This window comes from Natrix helvetica, assembly GCF_964273705.1.
Source record: "Natrix helvetica genome assembly, chromosome: Z".
NCBI lineage: Eukaryota > Metazoa > Chordata > Lepidosauria > Squamata > Natricidae > Natrix > Natrix helvetica.
This window is the reverse complement of record NC_138554.1, coordinates 61,925,964-61,946,136: the sequence shown is the minus strand read 5'-3', so window position 1 is coordinate 61,946,136 and position 20,173 is coordinate 61,925,964. Positions and strand designations below refer to the sequence as shown.

The following is a 20,173-nucleotide window of genomic DNA, read 5'->3' as shown; positions in this document are numbered from 1 at the left end:
TTCCTTCCTCCTTATGTGATTGGGTTATCTAGTGGTTTTTGCTTGGAATTAGGTTCTCAAGGTCAAGAAGATTGCCCCCCCCCATTTTAGTTTAAAGCCCTTTTGATAAGATGAGCCAATTGTTTTCCAAATATATTCTTTCCAGTTCTTGTGAGATTCACTCCATCCCTTCACGGTAGTCCTTCATGTAGGTACTGCAGACCATGGTCTAGGAAACTGAAATTCTATTGACAAAACACTTTTTAAAGTAAGTGGTTTGTTTTTAAACCATGCTCCCTCATTGGATGTTGGCCTTTTGTTGGGAGTATAGATGAAAACGCCACTTGTGCTTCTAGTTATTTAACTTTCTTCCCTAGCTGTTCATAATCTGTTGTTACTGTTTTCAAATTCATGGTTGGGTCATTGGTCCTCACGTGTAGGAAAAGAAAGGGGCAGTAATTCATGGGGTTGATTGTTTCAGTAAGGTACTCAGTTACATCTTTGGTTTCTGCTCCAGGGATTCTGTGATGCCACTCAGTTTTTGGCAATGCTTGTCTTCAAAGCTGATGTTTGAATATAGAGGTACTCCTGACTGAATGGAATAGGAACAGGTAAGAATAGAAAGAGTGGATTTTCCAGCTTCTTTATTGTTATATTGTATATTTATCCTTTTGACTGCATTGTGATGCTTTCCTTTTAAGCTATGAATAGTTCAAAGTCAATTGGAAATGAGTGACAGTTAAGTTGAATAAAGTAAATTTTGGGTGGAAGGAACTGAAGAATGTGGTGCGATTTCTGGGATGTAAAATTACTGTTAAATATTAGCATGCAAGAGCAAAATTTGGGATTCCTTACCTATGGCTTTCCTGTAACATCTCTGTCATTTCTCGCATCTTGTTAAAATTTTGGAGATGTTTCTTCATACTAGCATTCTCATCAATTAAAAGTTGATGTTGGTCTTCAAAATCTAATGCAAGAGTAAAAAAAAAAAGAACTAGAGTTACAAACACACAAACACCACATATGGAATAGTTGGAAAACTATAAAGGAAAAGAAACATGAGAAAGATTATGAGTTTGTTTATGAATTTCCAGTTTTTATTTTTCTCCAAATCATTTTACACAGGTAGCCATCTGAGTATGTACCATGACTAGCCTGTGGTATATCTGACCTTTAGGAGAATCAAATATAAGATAGTACCTTTTTCACTGATCAGTTATTTTGATCTTGTCAGAATTAAATTCTGGTAACCAGAATAAAAAAAAATTGAGACCATAGAAAGAGTGCAGAGAACAACAACAAATATCACAAGTGGTCTGGAAGTTAAACCATATGGTCAACAATTGAGAGAAATAGATACGTCTAGCCTAAAAAGGGAAGGACTGTGAGTTATCAGGGGCCTTCGGGGGCTTTCAGAAGGCTCCAGAGGGCAAAAAATGAGTGACTTCTGGTTTCCATAGGGTCATTTTTTGCCCTCCAGAGCCTTCAAAGAAGCCTCCTGAAGGCCCCTGAAGGCTCCGCAGGACAAAAAACGGCCCTGCGCGCCGTTTTTTCAGGAAAGCCTCTGGAGGGCAAAAAATGGCCTCAAAAGAAGGCCGAAGCTGACTAGGCAATGCCTTGTCTGCCCTGACAAATGGCTCCGCGTGTCACCTGTGGCACATGTGCCATAGGTTCACCATCATGGTTCTAGAATGTTTGAAATTTTCTAGAAGTTTCTAACACTTTCTAGGAGTAGTCATAGAAATATATAAGTACAAGTGTTACACCAACATTTTTATTTGTCTAATTGCTGAGTAACAGAATAGTTAATAGTAATATTTGACCATTGGCATTGCACCACTTCCATAAACAGTTCAGGCACAGGGACAACTTCCTGGGCAGGGGCCTGCGTTTTGAACATATTGTCCCTGGGATTGGAAGGACACACCAAGTTGCATGACGGCTTTTGCCTTATGCAAAATGGACTTGAATGTAGTGAGTTTGAACAACCCCGAGAAGGCAGGGGTGTCTGGAGGAAGATCTTCATCCTCAGACAGTTCCTGGTCATCCTGATCCTGCTCATCTCCTACAGAAAACTCGCTGATGGCAGAAGATGCCATAGATGTGTGCCTCACCCTGCACATGGAAGCCCCAGGGTCCTTCCTGCGCCTGCCTTCTGATTGGCCATACTTGTGCTGAAGTCCCTCGGCTATCCCCTGTGAAATGGCATGTGCAATCACCTCCTGCACCTCAGAAGAAAGCACTAGGCCCCTATCCTCCCTGAAGGATGTCTAGCCCAAGAAGGCGGAGAAGAAGGTTCTGGGCCTGAAAGCCTAGGAGGAGACTCAGTCTGGCTCCAACTGAAAAGAATGACCAGGAGAGCTGGGCCCCACCTCTGAATTATCAGGGGAGAAATCTAAATCCTCCTCCAACTCCTGCAGGGGGTCTGGGCGATTAATGGGGGAGAGATCTCTCTCCTCCTGAAGCCCCACAGATCTGCCTTGCCGCTTGGTCTTTGGGGCTGCTTCCCCTGAGGCCTTGCCCTTGCCTGCCATCCTGCTCCTCTACTTGGCCTTGCCCCTGGTGTTGGCCCCAGGCGGGCCAGAACTACTGTGTCCTGAAGGCCCCAGATACTCCAATGCGGTGGTAGGCATTCCAGCGTTTGGCCAGCCGATGCAGGCTTGGATGGATTAGCTGGTTGCAACCCTCTCACAGGAGCCAAGGGAGAAAGGTGCTCGCACTGGGAAACACCGGCCGAGAAGAAACAAATGCAGCTGTGTGGTTCCTGCAGCCTCGGTAGCCACGTGGTCTCTCTTCACCTCACTGGCGCTGCTACAGAAGGCGGAGGCTGCACGGCAATTTCTGGTGGAGAAGTGGAGGATCTGTAGAGTGACCACATGGTGGCCAAAACAGCACGGCCACCCAGAATAAAAAACTAAAGGCTTGGGTGGTAGCAGCGTTGCCGGCAACCCGAACAATGCCCACACACCACCCGGTGGTGATCCTCCAGGAGACGAGCAGTGCAGACCAGCATCGCCAACAAAAGCACACGAAGTGGAGGCTTGCAACTGGCCACCACATGCAGAAGGAGGGTGAATTCAAAATGGTGGCTGCAGCTGCGCTCACCGCAAAAAAAAATCCCAAGCTGACAACTTTAAAAAATATGGTCAGGGGAAGCTGTCCACAGCACCAGACACTTGCAGCTTCCCCTAAGCAGTCAAGCCTCTGACCAGAAGGCACGGAAGGCAATCACTCCCCAATAGTTTGCTCCAATCCAATTCAAAAGCAAAAGACAAAAAGAAAATACACACAAGGAAAATAACAAACTAAAACAATAAATCTGTGCTCAATTTGGAGAGTCCAAGCCAAATTAATTAATACAGCTGGAGCTCACTTAATTGCATCCTAAATGGGCCAGACTGAGTTAAAAAACTGTCCTTGAGGAAGAACAGGAGGCGTGGCTAAAGAATTTGAACTCAGTCCTTGGGCAACCAGACTAATTTAACCCATGCTTGGACTCTCCAAGCAGCGCATAGGAGAACATGATGGGGGGGCTATATTTAGGAGTTTCTTCGAGAAAGTGGTTTGCAGTATAATCATTTCTGAACCCTTTTGAATATTTAACAATATTTGCCATATATTATTCTTTCTCTAATTGTTTAAAAAGATAAAAAAAATTCTCTTGTTTTGTCTCTACAAATATGAAACTTTTGTAGCTTGTAGTCACAAAATCATTTTTTTGTGATGAATAGAGCTGTTTTTGCATAGCTCTTTACACATAAGCAATTGAAATATAACACTGGTAAGCTGGAAACAAAAATGTGTTTCACAATGTTATATTTTCCAGGGTCTTCCTGCATATTGATGTTAGATTGATTGGTCTGTAGTTTCCTGGATCTGTCTTTGTCTCTTTTCTGAAGATGGGAACCACATCAGCAGTTTTCCAATCCTCTGGTAGTTCTCCAGTGCTCTAGGATCTTTGAATGGTTCAATGTTTCTGATATCACCTCTGTCAGCTTCTTCAAAACTCTGGGATGCATTAGTATATTCCCTTGATAATAAATTCTTGTTAATATTGATATTTAAAACATAAATAATCAATTTTGATAAGAACTGTCAATGAAAAATGAGATTCACTAAGAATTTCCTTAGATGAAGGGATTCTATGAGATCACAACACTAGATCCCATCTTTCAGGAGGCTCAGAGTAGAAGCAAAGCTTCAGCAAACTGAACTTGTTAATTAGACTCTGACTTTTTAAACAAAGAAAAAATATCTACTTATTTCTATTTCTACAATATATTCAATATTAGTAAAACTAGCAATGATTATTTGTATTTTAGTATATATAGTTAAAGATTATAATTAAAGTTTACCTATAATCTGACAATGAAAAGGTAATTGGAACAAAATTTTCCCAGAATTTACCAGTAATCTGTAATGATGTTGTATCAGCAGTATCTGAAAACTGAATGCTTTCTTCCACTTTGAATTTATGAACTTTTAAGCCTTCTTTTTCTTTCAGTAACTTATTTAAATATTGCTTCAGTGCATCCTAAGGTTAGGAGAGTAAAGAAAATATATGAACACAATTAAATTAAAATCAAATTTTAAATTTTGTGACTAGTTAGAAAAATAAGCAAAAAATGAAAGAATCAAGTTTAATAGAAATAAATGAAAAAGTCTTCACTTAGGAAATAAAATTAAAATAAATGTATTGGGCCTGCTTTGTAATTCAGACCGATGAGACAAAGGAAACAAGTTCCATGTTGATTGGCTGTGGCTGCTGCCTTCGTGTCCCAATCCCTGAAACCACTCATTCAAACCAGCAGCAAGCAGAAGACATCCATGGTGCCATCCAGGTTGAGACCAAATGAAGCTGCAGGGATGTTGGCCTCTTGGCAGAAAAGTGGCTGTCTTTTACACAGACACTTCAAAGCTGTTTTCCTTAGTTCTTGCATTCCTTTAGCTTTACTAGCATCTAAATAAAAGATAGCCCTTTTCTGCACATGGGTCAGCCTGTTCTGGAACACTGGAGATCTTTGAGAAGATAAATGAGCGATTGGAACAGGATGGGGAAAGGCAATTGGAATCTGGCAGGTTAGCAAAGCAGGCCCAGTGGGAGACCTGACAGGCCAGGATAGGGGAAGAGGAAGTAACTATGGGGACCCCAAGGATTGTAAATTGAGCATGAGATATCTCAGTGGGTGGGGGGATGTCTTGGGCAATTGGAAGCAGGTGGCCTGTTCCACCACTAGCTCCCCCCATGGTCTTCCCTACCCTGAGATACGTACCTCATGTGCACTTAACCACCTATGCATTCGGTAATGAACACATTGAAGAAAGCAGGGAGAGACCATGTTCATTTAGCATGATCCAATTGATTAATCCTCCTGTTATGAATATAATTGGCAGACTCTATTACATTCATAACTTGAGGGTTATCTGTATAAATTTAATCCTAGCTTGATAGGGAGCCAGCAGAAAAGTGTCAAAGACAATGAAGTTCCCAGGCTGGTTTAGCAACTGAATAAGGACATTAGGCTACTCACCTTCGGGAAGGTCCTTTAGGAAAAAGAGAAGCTCTTGATTTATGAACTCCCCAAAGTTACTTATGACCCAATTTTAAATTCATGGCTATTACAGTGCTCCTGCTGTCATGTGCATACAATTCAGGCAGATTTGCCCCAATGACTAACTGCAGAGGCCCTGCAGTGCCCCCATTTATCTGCCTACCAATCCTGCCCAGTGGGCAGGGATGGTATACACTTACCTTTCCTACTGATTTGTAAATGTGAGTGCACACACTATTAAATTCCTGCCTTAGCATAAGATTATTAGTAATTAGTTGTAGTATAGTTAAGATTGAATACACATCTATTCTCACACACAAAAAGTTTTAAAGTATTAAAGAAAACACTATATTCTGCTCACCATATCTTTCTTATTTTTGCTCAACTCTGACTTTAGATTATTAATCCTGATGCTATATTGTTTCTCTTGTTGAGATAGACACTGTTGTAAGGCTTCTTTCTCTAAGAGAAGTTTATTCACCTCTTGAGTCTCTGTAGAATGTTTCTGTTGACCTGCTGGCAAAGATTTCTGAACTGCAGACAAAACCATTTTCGCTTGAGCTGGGATGTAAAAAAAATTATCTGTCTATAATTAGTGAGAATAGAAAATTAAACAAAACAAACAAGTGCCTTCATAAAATACTGGATGCTAGACAATTCATTTATGATTCTGTTGGATTGTTATAGATAGCATGTCTTGCAGACATGTTTACATTCCATTGTATATTATTCCAGCAAATAATAGGTCTGAGTTTTGATCAAAGTGTCACTTTAAAATCAGTAAGCTAAAGTTAAGGATTACAAAATCAATTAAGATCATTTGATAATAAAAGTTAGTATTGATACTAAGACCAGCACCTCTCCAATATGGCTGCTGCACGGTAAGCGTCTTTCTTTTCCCTGGCTGACAATGCTGATGTTCTTTGGCAGCGCTCCTCCCTAGATTTGAATGTGAGCACTTAGGAATGACCCAAAACAGGTGTGGACCCACCTGGGAAGGGGAATCTTGAAGATTCCAGGTCCCCATGGGAAGGGTTGGAAAGTCCCTGGGCAAATCCATCCTCCTTGTCAACAGTTTGTTTACTAAGGAAGTCTGAGTATTAACTTTCACTTTTTGAATGTATTGTTTTATTTTGCTTTTTGCCCTTAAAAGTTCTAATTGTTCTTTTTTTGTTTCCCTTTATGTTGCTGTTTTGAATAACTTCTGCTTTCCTCATAATGAAACATGGCATGTTTTGGGATGGTGAAGTGCTTTCACTTGATTTACATTAATATTGGACTTTCACCACAAGACTTTTGTATTTTTTTATATTTGCAAAATATTCAGAATTTATTTCTTTTGAATTTTTTTTCAATCTTGGGTTGAAATATCTAGAATTTTTTCTGCTTCAGTCTTCTTTTTCTTTGTTCCCTGATCAAGTTACACAGAGGAACAAGGTATCACATTACAGACAAGCAGTAGTAGCTGAAATATGAGAAAAGATTTTCTGGTAACATGCAATTTTTAGTTGAGAGCTTTTTTAAAAAGTTTGATGAGATGATAATGGTTGTGGAAAACACAGAGAGTCATGTAGCTCTGAATAAGTTAGATTCACAAAAGGACACTGATATGAAAGTTGCAGACCAAAGGGATACGGACCCCTTGACTGAAGGGATAGGTGACAAATTGTTCTTTCCTAGGAGGACTGAAGGAGATTGGAGAATGCATTTATTACCCTTAATTGGAAACCACTTCTATTTGGACTTTGTTTGGAAGATAGGCCTACTGTGAAAATTGAATTTAATAAGACAATAATTGATGATAGTGCCATTAAGAAATAAACATGGATATTTGATCGAGGATGAATTACTCTTAACTTTGGGATGGTTTGGGGTAGATAGGATATAGTGACAAATTTTCAATGAATCAATTATGATAACAGCTGGTTAACAGAGGGTTTTGACATTTTAAACTTGTTTTAATTATTATTATTGCTATTAATTATTTTGTCCTCAATATAGCATATAATGACAAATCAATATTTTGCAAATAGATTTACTAATTAACTAATTTGGGATTATTTTGCAAGGGATGGGAACCAATATTGTAGTAATGTATAAATCAGTATTCAATTAGGGGGATAACATCTGTATGTGTATTGTATATGTTGGTTTATTTTTCAATGCATTTTTCAATGTCATGATTATTTTGTGTTTTTGTGGTTAGTGTTTTTTTTAAAAAAGTAAGAGTTTTATATTTTAACTTCCTTTTGAATAATTAAAAAAAAACAGAAAAAAGGATACCAGGCCAGCAAATTCTGAATTGGTCAGCAATTGATTACTTTCAAGAAGACCTACCGAGTGCAAAAGGGCAATGATACCTGCTCATAACTGTTGTGGGCTACCTCTCTGATATTAAAATATGTTAGATATGGAGATGTGACAAAGTCCCAGCCTCTTTGTATGTACTGAAGCAAAAGTTTCTGAAATCAGGTTCTCTGAAAAACCCTCAAGGTGATTTCTCTGGTTCCTGCCCCTAAAGTTTTGATGTACTTCCACCATCTTCACCCCTGCCAGTCCTGCTCTGGTTACTTTTTTGTCCGGCATAGGCTTTGGTACAACAGTTATGAAAGGCTTAGGGACACCAATAACCGTGGCCTATTGCTCTTACTGTCCACAGAATAACAGAATAAGAGAATTGGAAGCAACCTTGGAGGTCTTTTAGGTAGACTTTGACTAACAAAAGTTCATTTAGCATTAAAAGCATTACAACAACACTGAAAAAATTGACTCATGACAATTTTTCCTATTTGGCAACTGACTTATATTTATGAGAGTTGAAGTGTCCCGGGATCAAATAATCACTTTTTGCGACCTTCTGACAAAGTTGGGAAGCTGGATTCATTTAACAACCATGTTATCAACTTAACAACTGAAGATTCACTTAATAACTGTGGCAAGAAAGGTTGTAAAATGAGGTAATATTCATTTAACAATTGTCTCACTTAGTAACAGAAATTCTGGGCTCAATTGTGATCATACAATTATGCAGGGCATTGGTGTTGGAGATCCTATACCCATGATGGCGAACCTATGGCCTGCGTGCCACAAGTGGCACGCGGAGCCATTTGTCAGGGCACGCGAAGCTCTGCCCTGTCAGCTGGCCAGTGCGCATGCGCGCGCTGGCCAGCTGAGTTCACCTTTTTAAAAGCTATTTTTCGCCTTCCCCAGGCTCCAGAGGCTTTATAGGAGCCTGGGGAGGGCGAAAAGAGCCCCCCCGCCCCCCCGGAGGCTTCAGGGACCGTCCCTGAAGCCTTCGGAACGCTTAAAACCACCCTCCGAGCAAACTGGAAGTGACTTCCGGGTTGCTCGGAGCGTCATTTTAAGCGTTCCGAAGGCTTCAGGGACCGTCTGGACGGCGGAGGGAGGGGGGAGTCTATGGCCTTCCTGCCATGTGTCCCGCAGAGGAATCCGTCCCCTCGGGGCTTTGCGCGGGCGTCGCAAGGATTAAGCCAAAAGGGGGGGATGGGGAAAGCGAAGGGGGCTTTGTTGTCCTCCTTCTCCTTCTCCTCCTTTCCCCCTCCGGCTTGAACGCGGCGCCAGGGCCTGGCAGGCAGCAAATGAATCGGAGCCTGCCGACTGGAGGAAGAGGGTGAGAGGCGGGTCCTATGAACGGCGGCAGCAGCGGCGGCAATAGTCGCAACTCGGCGGCGGGCCGCCCCGGCTGGGAGACAAAGGAGGGGAAAAGCGACAGGCAGCTGAGTTGCGACTATTGAGCGTGGCGCGGCGCCGCCTAAGGCCGGGATCGAGGCGGCTGCGCGGCCTGCCTGGCGTGGCTCGGCTAGAGGAGGAGGAGGAGGAGGCGAGGGCAGCGCGGCCGAGGCCTGACGGCCGCACAGCCACCTCGATCCCTTGCGCCGCTCCGCCCAACCTCTGCGCGCTCGCCCGGCCTTCACATTGCTGCCTCTGCCGCCGCCAGGACGGGCTCGGCCGAAGGGAAGTCCGTCGATGCCTGAGCCCGTCCTGGCGGCCGAGCCCGTCCTGGCGGCGGCAGCAATGTGAAGGCCGGGCGAGCGCGCAGAGGCTGGGCGGAGCGGCGCAAGGGATCGAGGCGGCCGTCAGGCCTCGGCCGCGCCGCCCTCGCCTCCTCCTCCTCCTCTAGCCACGCCACGCCAGGCAGCCGCCTCGATCCCGGCCTTAGGTGGCGCTGTGCCACGCTTGCGAGTGCGCAGAGGCTGGGCGGAGCGGTACAAGGACGCCGGGCCCGAGGTGCCACGCGGCGGAGGCGATCTGAGCCCGGGCGATCGAGACGCACGTCTCGTGCCTGTTCAGGGACCGTCCCGAGGCTTCCCTGAAGCCTTTGGAGCTCTTAAAACGACCATCAGAGCAACCCGGAAGTCACTTCCGGGTTGCTCGGAGGGTGGTTTTAAGTGTTCCGAAGGCTTCAGGGAAGCCTCCGGACGTTCCCTGAAGCCTCCGGAGGGCCTCCAGGGGGGCGGGGGAGGCTCTTTTCACCCTCCCCAGGCTCCTATAAAGCCTCTGGAGCCTGGGGAGGGCAAAAAAAGCATGCAAAAATGGGCGCGTTGTGCGCGCATGTGCACTGGGGGGCGCATTGCATTATGGGTGCGGCACGCCCGCACACGACCCCCTCGCGCTACTCCCACTTATGGCATGCGAGCCAAAAAAGGTTCGCCATTGCTGTCCTATACCATTCTGGACAAATGGCTGCCAATTTCTTCTTCAAAACCTCCAGTGATAGAGCACCCACAAATTCTGAAAGCAAGCCATTCAACTGATTAATAGTTCTCACTGTCAGGAATTTACTTCTTAGTTCATTAGTTCTCCTTAGTTCTCTCCTTGATTAGTTTCCATCCATTGCTTCTTGTCCTGCCTTCTGGTGGCACCCTCTTCTTTGTAACAGCCCTTCAAATATTGGAACACTGCTATCATGTCATCCCTAGTTCTTTTCAGCAGCCTAGATGTAACCAATTCCTGCAGTTGTTTTTCTTGTCTTTCATCCATGCAGCAATGTTGGCAGACCCTTATTTACCAAAGAGTATATGCAGGCCTGGAATGTTCCCAGTATACCAAACAATTGAAGAAGAAAAAGGGGCATTGGAAGAACATGTACAGGAAAAGACTGGCTGATGCTGGTATAACTAAATTGTGTGTGTGTGTGTGTGTGTGTGTGTGTGCGCGCGCACACACATACATACACTATGTACGTGTGTGTGTGTGTGTAATGTGTATATATATATATATAAAATGTATATATATAAAAATGCATAAAAAGCTAGCAGGAAAAGCAGATAATAAAGAGAAGCTCTACTTGAAATAGCTTACATTAAGCAACAATACCTTTCATGCTATTAAATCACAACATCTCTCTACCCCAGGTCCTTGGAATCACTAAGTGAATAAAAATGCCAAATCCAATCTGGTTATTTTGTGACCAACCATAATAATAAAAATTAACTTGTTTGTTAACTGACTGATGGTAATATTTATATGCCATTTCTCCCCCCACCCCAAATATCCCATTAAGTCCAAATTGTGACTCCCACTGTGAGTTGTGCCAGAGATAACTAATCGGGTTCTTGGTTACCATGCTGGCTTTCAACTAATAAACAGACTGGAATGGAAGTTTAAAGACCCATGTAATCCCATAAACCCAGGGAACTCTACTGCCAATCCACTCACGGACTCAAACAGTTAGAGAGACTGTTATGAAGTAGAGAGGCTGTATACTAGCCTCAGTTCTGATCCTCAGCCCACTTTCACAAACATGGAATCATTATTGGCTATCTACTGAACAGCAGTCCTGTAAGACATTTGGAATATTTGATAAAAATAGCTACACTTCTGCATAGGCATCCAGGTTGGATGTCTCAACATTATGAATAGAAATTGCCTACTATTATAAAGAATGACTGTAAACTGATAGGTGATATTCATCTTGCTGTTATTTGCTGGGCACTCTTGCCTTGAGGGTGACAATCTCAATTAACTTAGTTGTTAAAAACAGAAGTAATCAAATCATCAGAGAAAAGTAGTCAAATCATCAGAGAGGATAATTGAATTACAACATTCATGCTTACCTAAAAAAATCTCATTGTAATGGAGTGATTTGGAACCATTCCAGTATTTGTCAACCAAGTCAAGTAAACATTGCATGGGTGTTGCTTCACATAAATTTGTATTCATCATGTGGATTGTTCCTTGAGGTAGTGCCTTAAATGAAACAAATACGTATATTACAATTTATCTAGTATGAACCTTCTTATGTGCTGAAAGCAGATTAAAATACAAATATGTTGGTAACTAATTACAGTGCATGTAAAAAATTAAGTTGCAACTTGCTCCTTCACTTTTTCTGAAAAAAACTAAATCTGAAAAAGAGGAACATAACTTATGATGATGAGGCTCACATAAAATGCACTATAGATTCTGTATTCCTTCTACTGCATTTTAGGTGTAATATATTTGACTAAAGACTATTTTAGATACTTGCACATAAATGTGGACCATCATCGGATTTACAAAACCCAGTTCTTAATTCAATAAAGAACAGCTTTTTCAATAAACAATATTGTAGTCTATTCATTGACACTTTGCATACTATTTAAAACCTCAGCTTCAAATGATTAAGAATTTAAGCATTGTATTGCAGTGACGTGCAGTCAGGGGAGGCAAGCCTCACCGCTCTCATCATGAAAATTAAAATAAAATTACTCCGGGAAGCCGCGAAAGTGGCTGGGAGAGGCGCGTGCTGCTTGGTTTAGCCTCTCTAGACATCGGAGCAGCAGCCCCAAGTGCGCCGATCTCGCCATTTTTTGCATCAGGCAAGCCCGGGATCCTTGCAAGGGGAATGGGACTACGTGTGCAGGAGACTCCTCAGCGCCAGCCTCAGATCAGCACAGCTGCGGTCCCCTTCATGTTGGCTCAGGAAGGAGGGGAATGGGACCACGTGTGCAGGGGAAGGGGACCACGGCTCGCGCTGATCTGAGGCTGGCGCTGAGGAGCCTCCTGCACACGTGGTCCCATTCCCCTTGCAAGGATCCCGGGCTCGCCCGATTCAAAAAATGCCTAGGTAACATCATCAGTGCTGGAAGGGAGGGGGGAAGGAGGAGAAAGGAGAAGTTTCTCTTCTCAGAAATGTCTTCTCAGTGGAGCTGTGGCAGCCTGCCTGTTCCTTTCTGACATTTCTGAGAAGAGAAACTTATCCGATTGGGCTGTGCCCGTGCGATCGGAGCAACCAGGTGGTTGGATGATGTCATCAGCCTCACCAGCCATAAACCTCACCGCACATCACTGCTGTATTGTCTAACCCGTTTCCAATGGCTGTTGGGAGGGCTGATTCTGTTCTTAAATAAAGCATCATAGTGAAGATTCCCAGCTTTCATTTATATCACCCATCTGTCACTTTTGTGCTGCACAAGGGGAAATAAAACGCAGCTGCGAGACTTGACAGGTGGGATGACTATCTCCAGCCTCCACAATCACTTCCCGCCACTTGTGGGCTGCATAGGGGAGTAAAACGCAACTGCAAAGTTTGCCAGGAGGGCTCACATCCCCCCCAATCCCTGCAATATCCCCCTTGCCCTGTGCAGGGGGAGTAAAATGCAGCTGCAAGACTTATGACAAGGCTGACAGTCTCACAGTTGCCCCCCGCAGCTGTGCTTTAAAAAAATTTTGCAGAGCTCAGTGGCTTCAGTTCCACTAGTGTCTTTCTGCACATAGTCACCAGACGTTCATGGAGCCCTCCAATAGATTCACACAATCTACTCTCTTCATATGCATGTGAGGACATGCATCCCACCTGTGACCGATGGGTGTGCGAACTAATTGGAGGGCTCCATGAATGGCCACTGTCTATGTACAGAGAGGCAGTGGGTCAGAGCAAAGCAGCATGCAGGTGGTGGCCTTTGGACATGCATGGTGACCTTCCTTACAGTTTGCTCACTCACTGCCCAAATCCCCTCAGTAGATTGAGTCTGATCCCAATGCCAAACCAGCAGCTCCTCTTTGCAGGGGGCACTGCAGGCATTGAAGAGCCAGCAGTGGGCAGGGGTTTCCCATGTTGACACCCACCATCATTGCCTCCGTGCCTTGGCTCTCGCCTGCATGTCAAATGGGCAGTTCAGTTGCATGCCTCCATGATCCCTGTTGCACACTGCCACCGATTCCCACTACACTCCTGTGAGTAAAAAAACAACTGCAAGGGTTGCCAAAAGGGCTGCCAGCCCTACCCAGCTCCCGCAATTGCCCACTTCTCCCCCAGCACCCAATTGCTGATGCTAATTATCTTATGAAGCAAAAGGCCTGGGTCAAATGGTGTCTGGGGGAATGGGCCGGGATGAAGGGCTAGGGATGGAGGGCCAGGAAGCCATTGGCAGTGGATAATAATCAGTGGAGGCCAGCAGAGAGGGAAAGGCAGTTGTGAATCGGCTGAAGTGGATGGCTGGGATTGAATGGGGCATGACTATGCTGTCCTGCTCATTCACACAATCCTCCACACACAAACACACACATAACTATGGTTTAGTGATTTTATTAATATTCTCTCATATTAAACTGTCCCAATTAAAGTCCAGCCACAAGCAAACCAATGCCAGTCCACAGAGCAATAGCCAATGAATCCATAAGGCACCTAATCAAAATAAACCCACCAGGCAAAATTAAATCCACAAGAAAGGAACAAAAGTCCACAGTTCACAAGGCACAATCCAAGTCAAGGCACCATGTCAAGGGTTGCATACCTGCAAGTCCAAGGGTTGCGCATGCTTGGAGAATATGGTGGCAATGGCAGCAGCATTTTCGCTGACCGGAGGACTGGAAGCAGGCAGCCGAAACATCCCAAACATTTTTGCCACCGGTTCAGTGGGTATGGCTTGTGGTGGTGGTGGTCATGTGACTGAGTGGACATGGATGAGAGTGACATCAAGTTGACCATGCTCACTCAGTCACATGCCTCACACCTAACCGGTGGCAAAAAATTTTGAAACCTACCATGACCTACCAGCATAAGTGTAAAATCCCCTTTTTCCATTTAGTCTAAATACCTCTCCTCCCTCTCTCAAGGACTTCACAAACCCTCAGATGAAACATTTCCTATGTAGCATGTGTTTCAATAATTCACCTTCAACATCTTGTTTTGCATTTGTATTAGCACTTAAAATTCTTTCAGAAGCATTTGACCTGAGCCTTTTGCTCCATAGGACAATTAGCACCAGCAATTGAGTGCTGGGTGGGGCAGTGGGCAATCGGCAGTGGGGGTGGCAATCGTAGGAGCTGTGTGGGCCCAGCAGCTCACATGGCAACTCTCACAACTGCTTTTTATTCGCAGGGGTGTAATGGGGATTGGTAGCAGTGTGCAGCAGGAATCATGGAGGCGTGCAACCGAACTGCCCATTTGACATTCAGGCCAGAGCCAAGGCACAGAGGCAATGATGGCGGGTGTCAAAATGGAAAGCAAACCATTTCAGAAACCATTTTAAAGCCACTATTTGTTGTCTATTATGAAAAAATTGCAAAAAAAATATTTTACAAAACTGAAAAGACATAATTTTCAATCTTTTTACATGGATCGAAAGGGAATTCATTGAGTGATAGGTAAGCTTGTGATAGATTTTTAAATCTAGAGTTTAAATTTTAAATTCTTAAAAAACAAAACTAAAAAAAAAAAAAAAAATCAAACTCCAAAGTGATTAATAAAAAATGAAGTTTGGTTGAACCTGGAGTCCATGAAGGGTTGCATATATGGCCCAGGGCACAGTGGAACCTCTGATTCCCAGCTGATTGCAACTGACTAAAAATGTTGGTTTATATGCTATCTTCTCACAGCTGTTTCGAGTATGTATGGTTAATCTCTAGGTGTCTTAGTAGCAGAGAGGATTTCATCAGTTTGGATTGCATACCAGCTGTTTTTTTGTCTATAATGCCCCCACATCTGCATAGCAAAGAAAACTGCAGATGTTAGAAACCCAGACTAGGAATATACATGATCATCTTTTTGGTCGCTAGCATATAATTTTGCATTTAACCATATAGGCATTTAATCACTTGCTGATTGACCTAACCCTACAGTTAAGAATTTATATCAAATTTATTGTGGATATTTTTACACACACATGCACATATAAGTACATAAGTACACATGACACATAAAACATTCTGTGGGATTCAATAAGTAAATAAGGACTTACATTATATCTCAAATTTGTACATTTATTTTAAAAAATAGGACAGATAACTTACACCTCTGCCATTAAATCTCTGTTCTTTGAATCTAGATGCTTTTAGAACTGGTCCAACCATTTTCCGTGAAATGAGTAATGATTCATTCACTCCTGATGGGACAAAAAAAGAAGAAACACACAGCTATTTAAACATTGCTTTAAGTGGAACATCTGAAATACAGTAGTTAAATTATTCAAGTTTGTTGGATTAAGAGTAACTAGAAACATTCAAGATAGATTATTTTCATAAAAAATACTTGCCCAAAGCATCCAATTTATTTTGAAGATACATAAAAAATTAAAGAAACAAATAACTACAGTGTACTTTAGATTTCTAACAAAGCATTGGCAGCTTCCTATATCCAGAATGGGACAATTGGCTGCAGCCACATGGCCATGGCCACTTCACTCCAGTCCTAGACCACCACCGCGGGAACCTCTCCCCATCCCCTCTGCCCCAGATGCTTAACCCCAGCCCTTTCCCCAGACAATTTACTGAGGGCATTGTCCCCTTTTACCCAGCTACACAGGCAAGGATCCCGTGCTTCTCCCTCACCACTCTTGCCCCATTATTTTTCCCTGCTGCCTGGTCACGGGCGGTGCACAACTACACCAAGTACCATAGGTGATTCCCCACATGGGACAATTAGCCACACAAATTAGATGGGTGCACTGCACTGCCTGCCTGCCATCCTGGTTTTGTTGCCAGCCCAAAATTCATCCTGTGATGCATGACAGCCTTGCCTCTGGCCATATGCAGATCGCTCCCATTTGCCAGGTAGTGAGCAGCTGCAACAATGTGAAAGGTGCAGAGGGGGACAGTGGATGGAGAGAGGGAGGAGACACTTGCATAACCACTTCTGAAACATCTTGCCAAGATTACTGTAGAGACCATTCCAGGTAATTGCCAGACATCAGCCCAGTATCAAAGGCACTAAAACAAAAAGTGTGTGTGTGTGTGTGTGTATGTGTGTGTGACTTCCCTTCTCCTAAAAGTCACAAGTTGGCTGCACAGGTTTTCGCCCACCCAGGAGTGGAAAAAGGAGAGTCTCTTTGCTTCTTTGGAGGTGAAGCGAGCTTCTGCACATATACAGAGTGCTTCCCCTTCTTCTGCTCCTGGATGGGTGATAACCCGTGCAGCCAGTACATGGCTTTTAGGGGAAGGGAAGTCACACGTGCACAGGCACACAGATATTCACACACTCACACCTTTTATTTTAATGCCTTTGAGTCTCTGTTGATGCTGGGCAATTGCCTGGAATGGTATCTATAGTATTCTTGGCAAGATATTTTGGAGTTTTGGAAGTGGTTGTGCAAGTGCCTCCTCCCTCCCTGTCCACTGACACCACCATCCCATGCCTCTCACACTGCTGCAGCTGCTCCTTTCTCATATTTTGTGCCTTCCCGATTACCATATTTTTCAGAGTATAAGATGCTCTAAAATATAAGATGCAGCTAGCTTTTGGGGAGGAAAACAAGGGAGAAAAATCTGCCTCTGCCTCCCAGCAATTTGCCTCCTTGCAGCAAACAGCACAGATGATATACACTGTTTGTGGTGTTACATTTCAGACTATACTTGTACAAATGGTGTTAAAATTGATGTGGCTTTCTGGAAGTATACATTATTCTCTGCCACTTAAAAGAAGATACAATAGTGGTAGGCTTCTTCATTTTGTTAAGTTGTCTAGAACAATAATAAAGCAGTTTTTTAAAAATAAGTCTAATAATTTGAACATTCTATAGGTATTTATAGTTAGTGACTTACCTCCTTGCAGCAAACAGCTGGCTTCACTTTTAATTTCAGTTTCAGCAAGCCTTGATGATCAGCTGTTTTAGGCTGCAGGGATTGCCATAGCCTATTGCCACCCGCAAACTTCATTTTCCCTGTTTGCTGCAAGGAGGTAAATTGCTGGGAGGCAGACGCCAAAGGGTGGGGGCTGGTGGGTGGGTGAGGCTACATTTGGTATATAAGACACACCCAAATTTTCACCCTCTTTTAAGGGTGAAATCTTATACTTTGAAAAATACCATATTTGGGTTTGATTTTGCAAGACCCACTGGGGAGTATTGAACATGTTATAAAGGAGCTTTTAAAAATTGGAGAAATGGTGGGGTTGAAAATAAACAAAAAGTGACAATATTGGCAAAGATGAGAGTAAAAATAAAACAGGATTTAAAGTTGTGAAAAAGGTAATGTACTCGGGGATGACTCTTAGTAAAAATATTCTAAGTTATATAACCATAGTTATGTTAAAATGTGGAATGAGATAAAGCTGGACATATTCAGATTAGAAAAAATATTTATCACAAATGGGAAAAGGGGCTGTTATTAAAATGAATGTATTACTTAATATGTTATTTCTTTTTCAGACTTTACTGATATTGATCAAAGACCTTCCTCTCAAATAGTGGCAGAAAAATATATCCAAATTTATTTGACTGAAAAAAACTTCTAAGAATTAAATATAATTGCAAAGAAAGTGGTGGCTTGTCAAACCTCAGATTGTATTACAAAATCCATTGTTTGATATGCTTAAAAGACTTTTAAAACTTTTAAAAACTCAAAGGTATTAGTTCTTAGGTTTTCATTTGAGATTTGGGTGACATGCTTACTTATGGTATGATAAGGTAAAGGTTAAGCCTGATTTTAAGATTCATTCTACTAGGCCAGTGGTGGGCAACCTTTTTTTTCAACTGAGCCAAATCTCGCCAAAACCACGATTGAAATTTACTTTGAGAGCCACATTTTTAAAACCGAAAATACATAGGATGGTACACTGTTTTTAGTTTCAATAAGTTTTTATTGAGAATATTCTGCATGCAAGTATCCACATAGGTTGGGAGAATACAAATAACACAACTAATAAAACAAAAACTTTAGAACGATATTATTTATCGATAACGTTAAATTCCGTAAAAGTTGCCTTACAATGTAGAGAAAATTACATCCTGACATTGACTGACAAAGTCACAACCACTAATGTGAACATTGGCCTTGCATTTCCTTGGATAGTTTGAGTAAGTCAGGTTTGTATGTTGTTGTTTTTAATTTCATCTCTCTCTCCCACTTTCTTTTTTTCTTTTTCTTTCTCTCTCTCTCTCTGGCTCTTTGTCTCTCTCTCCCTCCCTCCCCCATCTCTGTCACTCTGTGTGTGTGTGTGTGTCTGTCTGTCTCTCACTCACTCTCTGTGTGTGTGTGTGTGTCTCTGTCTCTCCCTCTGTCTCTCTCCCCTCCCTTCCTCTCTCTCTGTCACTCTGTGTATGTGGGTGTGTCTGTCTCTCACTCATTAACTTAATCACTCACTCTGTGTGTGTCTCTCTCTCTGTCTGTCTATCTTTCTCTCCCTCCCTCCCCCTCTCTGTCTCTCTCTGTCTGTGTGTGTGTGTCTGTCTGTCTGTCAGTCTCTCTCTGATTCCCTCCCTCCCTCTCTCTGTCACTCTGTGTATGTGGGTGTCTCTCACTCATTAACTTAATCACTCACTCTGTGTGTGTCTCTCTCTCTGTCTGTCTATCTTTCTCTCCCTCCCTCCCCCTCTCTGTCTCTCTCTGTCTGTGTGTGTGTGTCTGTCTGTCTGTCAGTCTCTCTCTGATTCCCTCCCTCACTCCCTCTCTCTGTTCCTCTCTCTGTCTGTCTGTCTCACACACACACACACACACACACACACACACTGTGGTCACCTTGTTGAGTGTTCCAATCACATTTGAAACACTCAACAACTGGCCTGCATTTATGGTATTTTGCAGCATTCTGCAGTCATAGGACCAAAATTGGTTGTCACTTGCCCGGGCTTTTGCAGAAGCTTCCCTCCAAAGCCCGAGAGGAGGGAGGGGAGCGGGCACCCGGCACACAGAAGAGCCGCATTAAAGGGTGTAAAGAGCCGCATGTGGCTCCCGAGCCGCGGGTTGCCCACCACTGTACTAGGCAATCAATTGGGCACGTACGGTTGAAAAACAATAGAAGATTGGCTTTTAAGGTACCACAGGAAGCACTACAGAAATTATTACCACAGCATATCTTTCTTTACATTGAAAGGAGATGCTACTGGAACTTAAATCAATGATGTTTACTAATACTTTTACTCAACCAATATTGAAAACTAATTCAAGATTCAGATCTAGTAAAATCAATTTAGCCTTAAGCATGTCATTTTTGATATTAAAGATCAAAATCCAAATAATAAGTTAAGATAATATATGTTATTAATTTGAATTTTGTATTCATTGAACATTGAAATGAAATACACCATTGTACTTGGATAATCTACCTTTATCAGTTGTTGTTCCTTTCAGTCTATTTCTGTCTTCTGACACGGTATTCTAAGCGGGGAAAGTATATAAACATAATGTTTTGAACTGGAAGAAAAATATGTGGTTTGGTGGAACCTGAACTACAATCCCAAGAAACTCACTATTAGTCACACTGA

The 20,173-nt window shown here is 42.8% G+C and overlaps 1 protein-coding gene across 3 annotated transcripts in view; it reads right to left on the bottom strand.

Moving 5' to 3' along the window:
- CEP72 (centrosomal protein 72) overlaps nt 1–20,173 on the bottom strand; it is a 41,130-nt gene that overhangs the window by 5,937 nt on the left and 15,020 nt on the right. Inside the window, exons 7-12 of one of the 3 annotated variants that reach the window (XM_081971618.1) lie at nt 20,015–20,066; nt 15,768–15,859; nt 11,609–11,741; nt 5,893–6,092; nt 4,387–4,513; nt 835–946 (exon numbers count right to left, since the gene is read on the bottom strand). In XM_081971618.1, the coding sequence (XP_081827744.1) occupies nt 835–946; nt 4,387–4,513; nt 5,893–6,092; nt 11,609–11,741; nt 15,768–15,859; nt 20,015–20,066 (716 nt within the window). The remainder of the gene's footprint in view (nt 1–834; nt 947–4,386; nt 4,514–5,892; nt 6,093–11,608; nt 11,742–15,767; nt 15,860–20,014; nt 20,067–20,173) is intronic. The other 2 variants (XM_081971619.1, XM_081971620.1) reach the window with 2 other exon arrangements.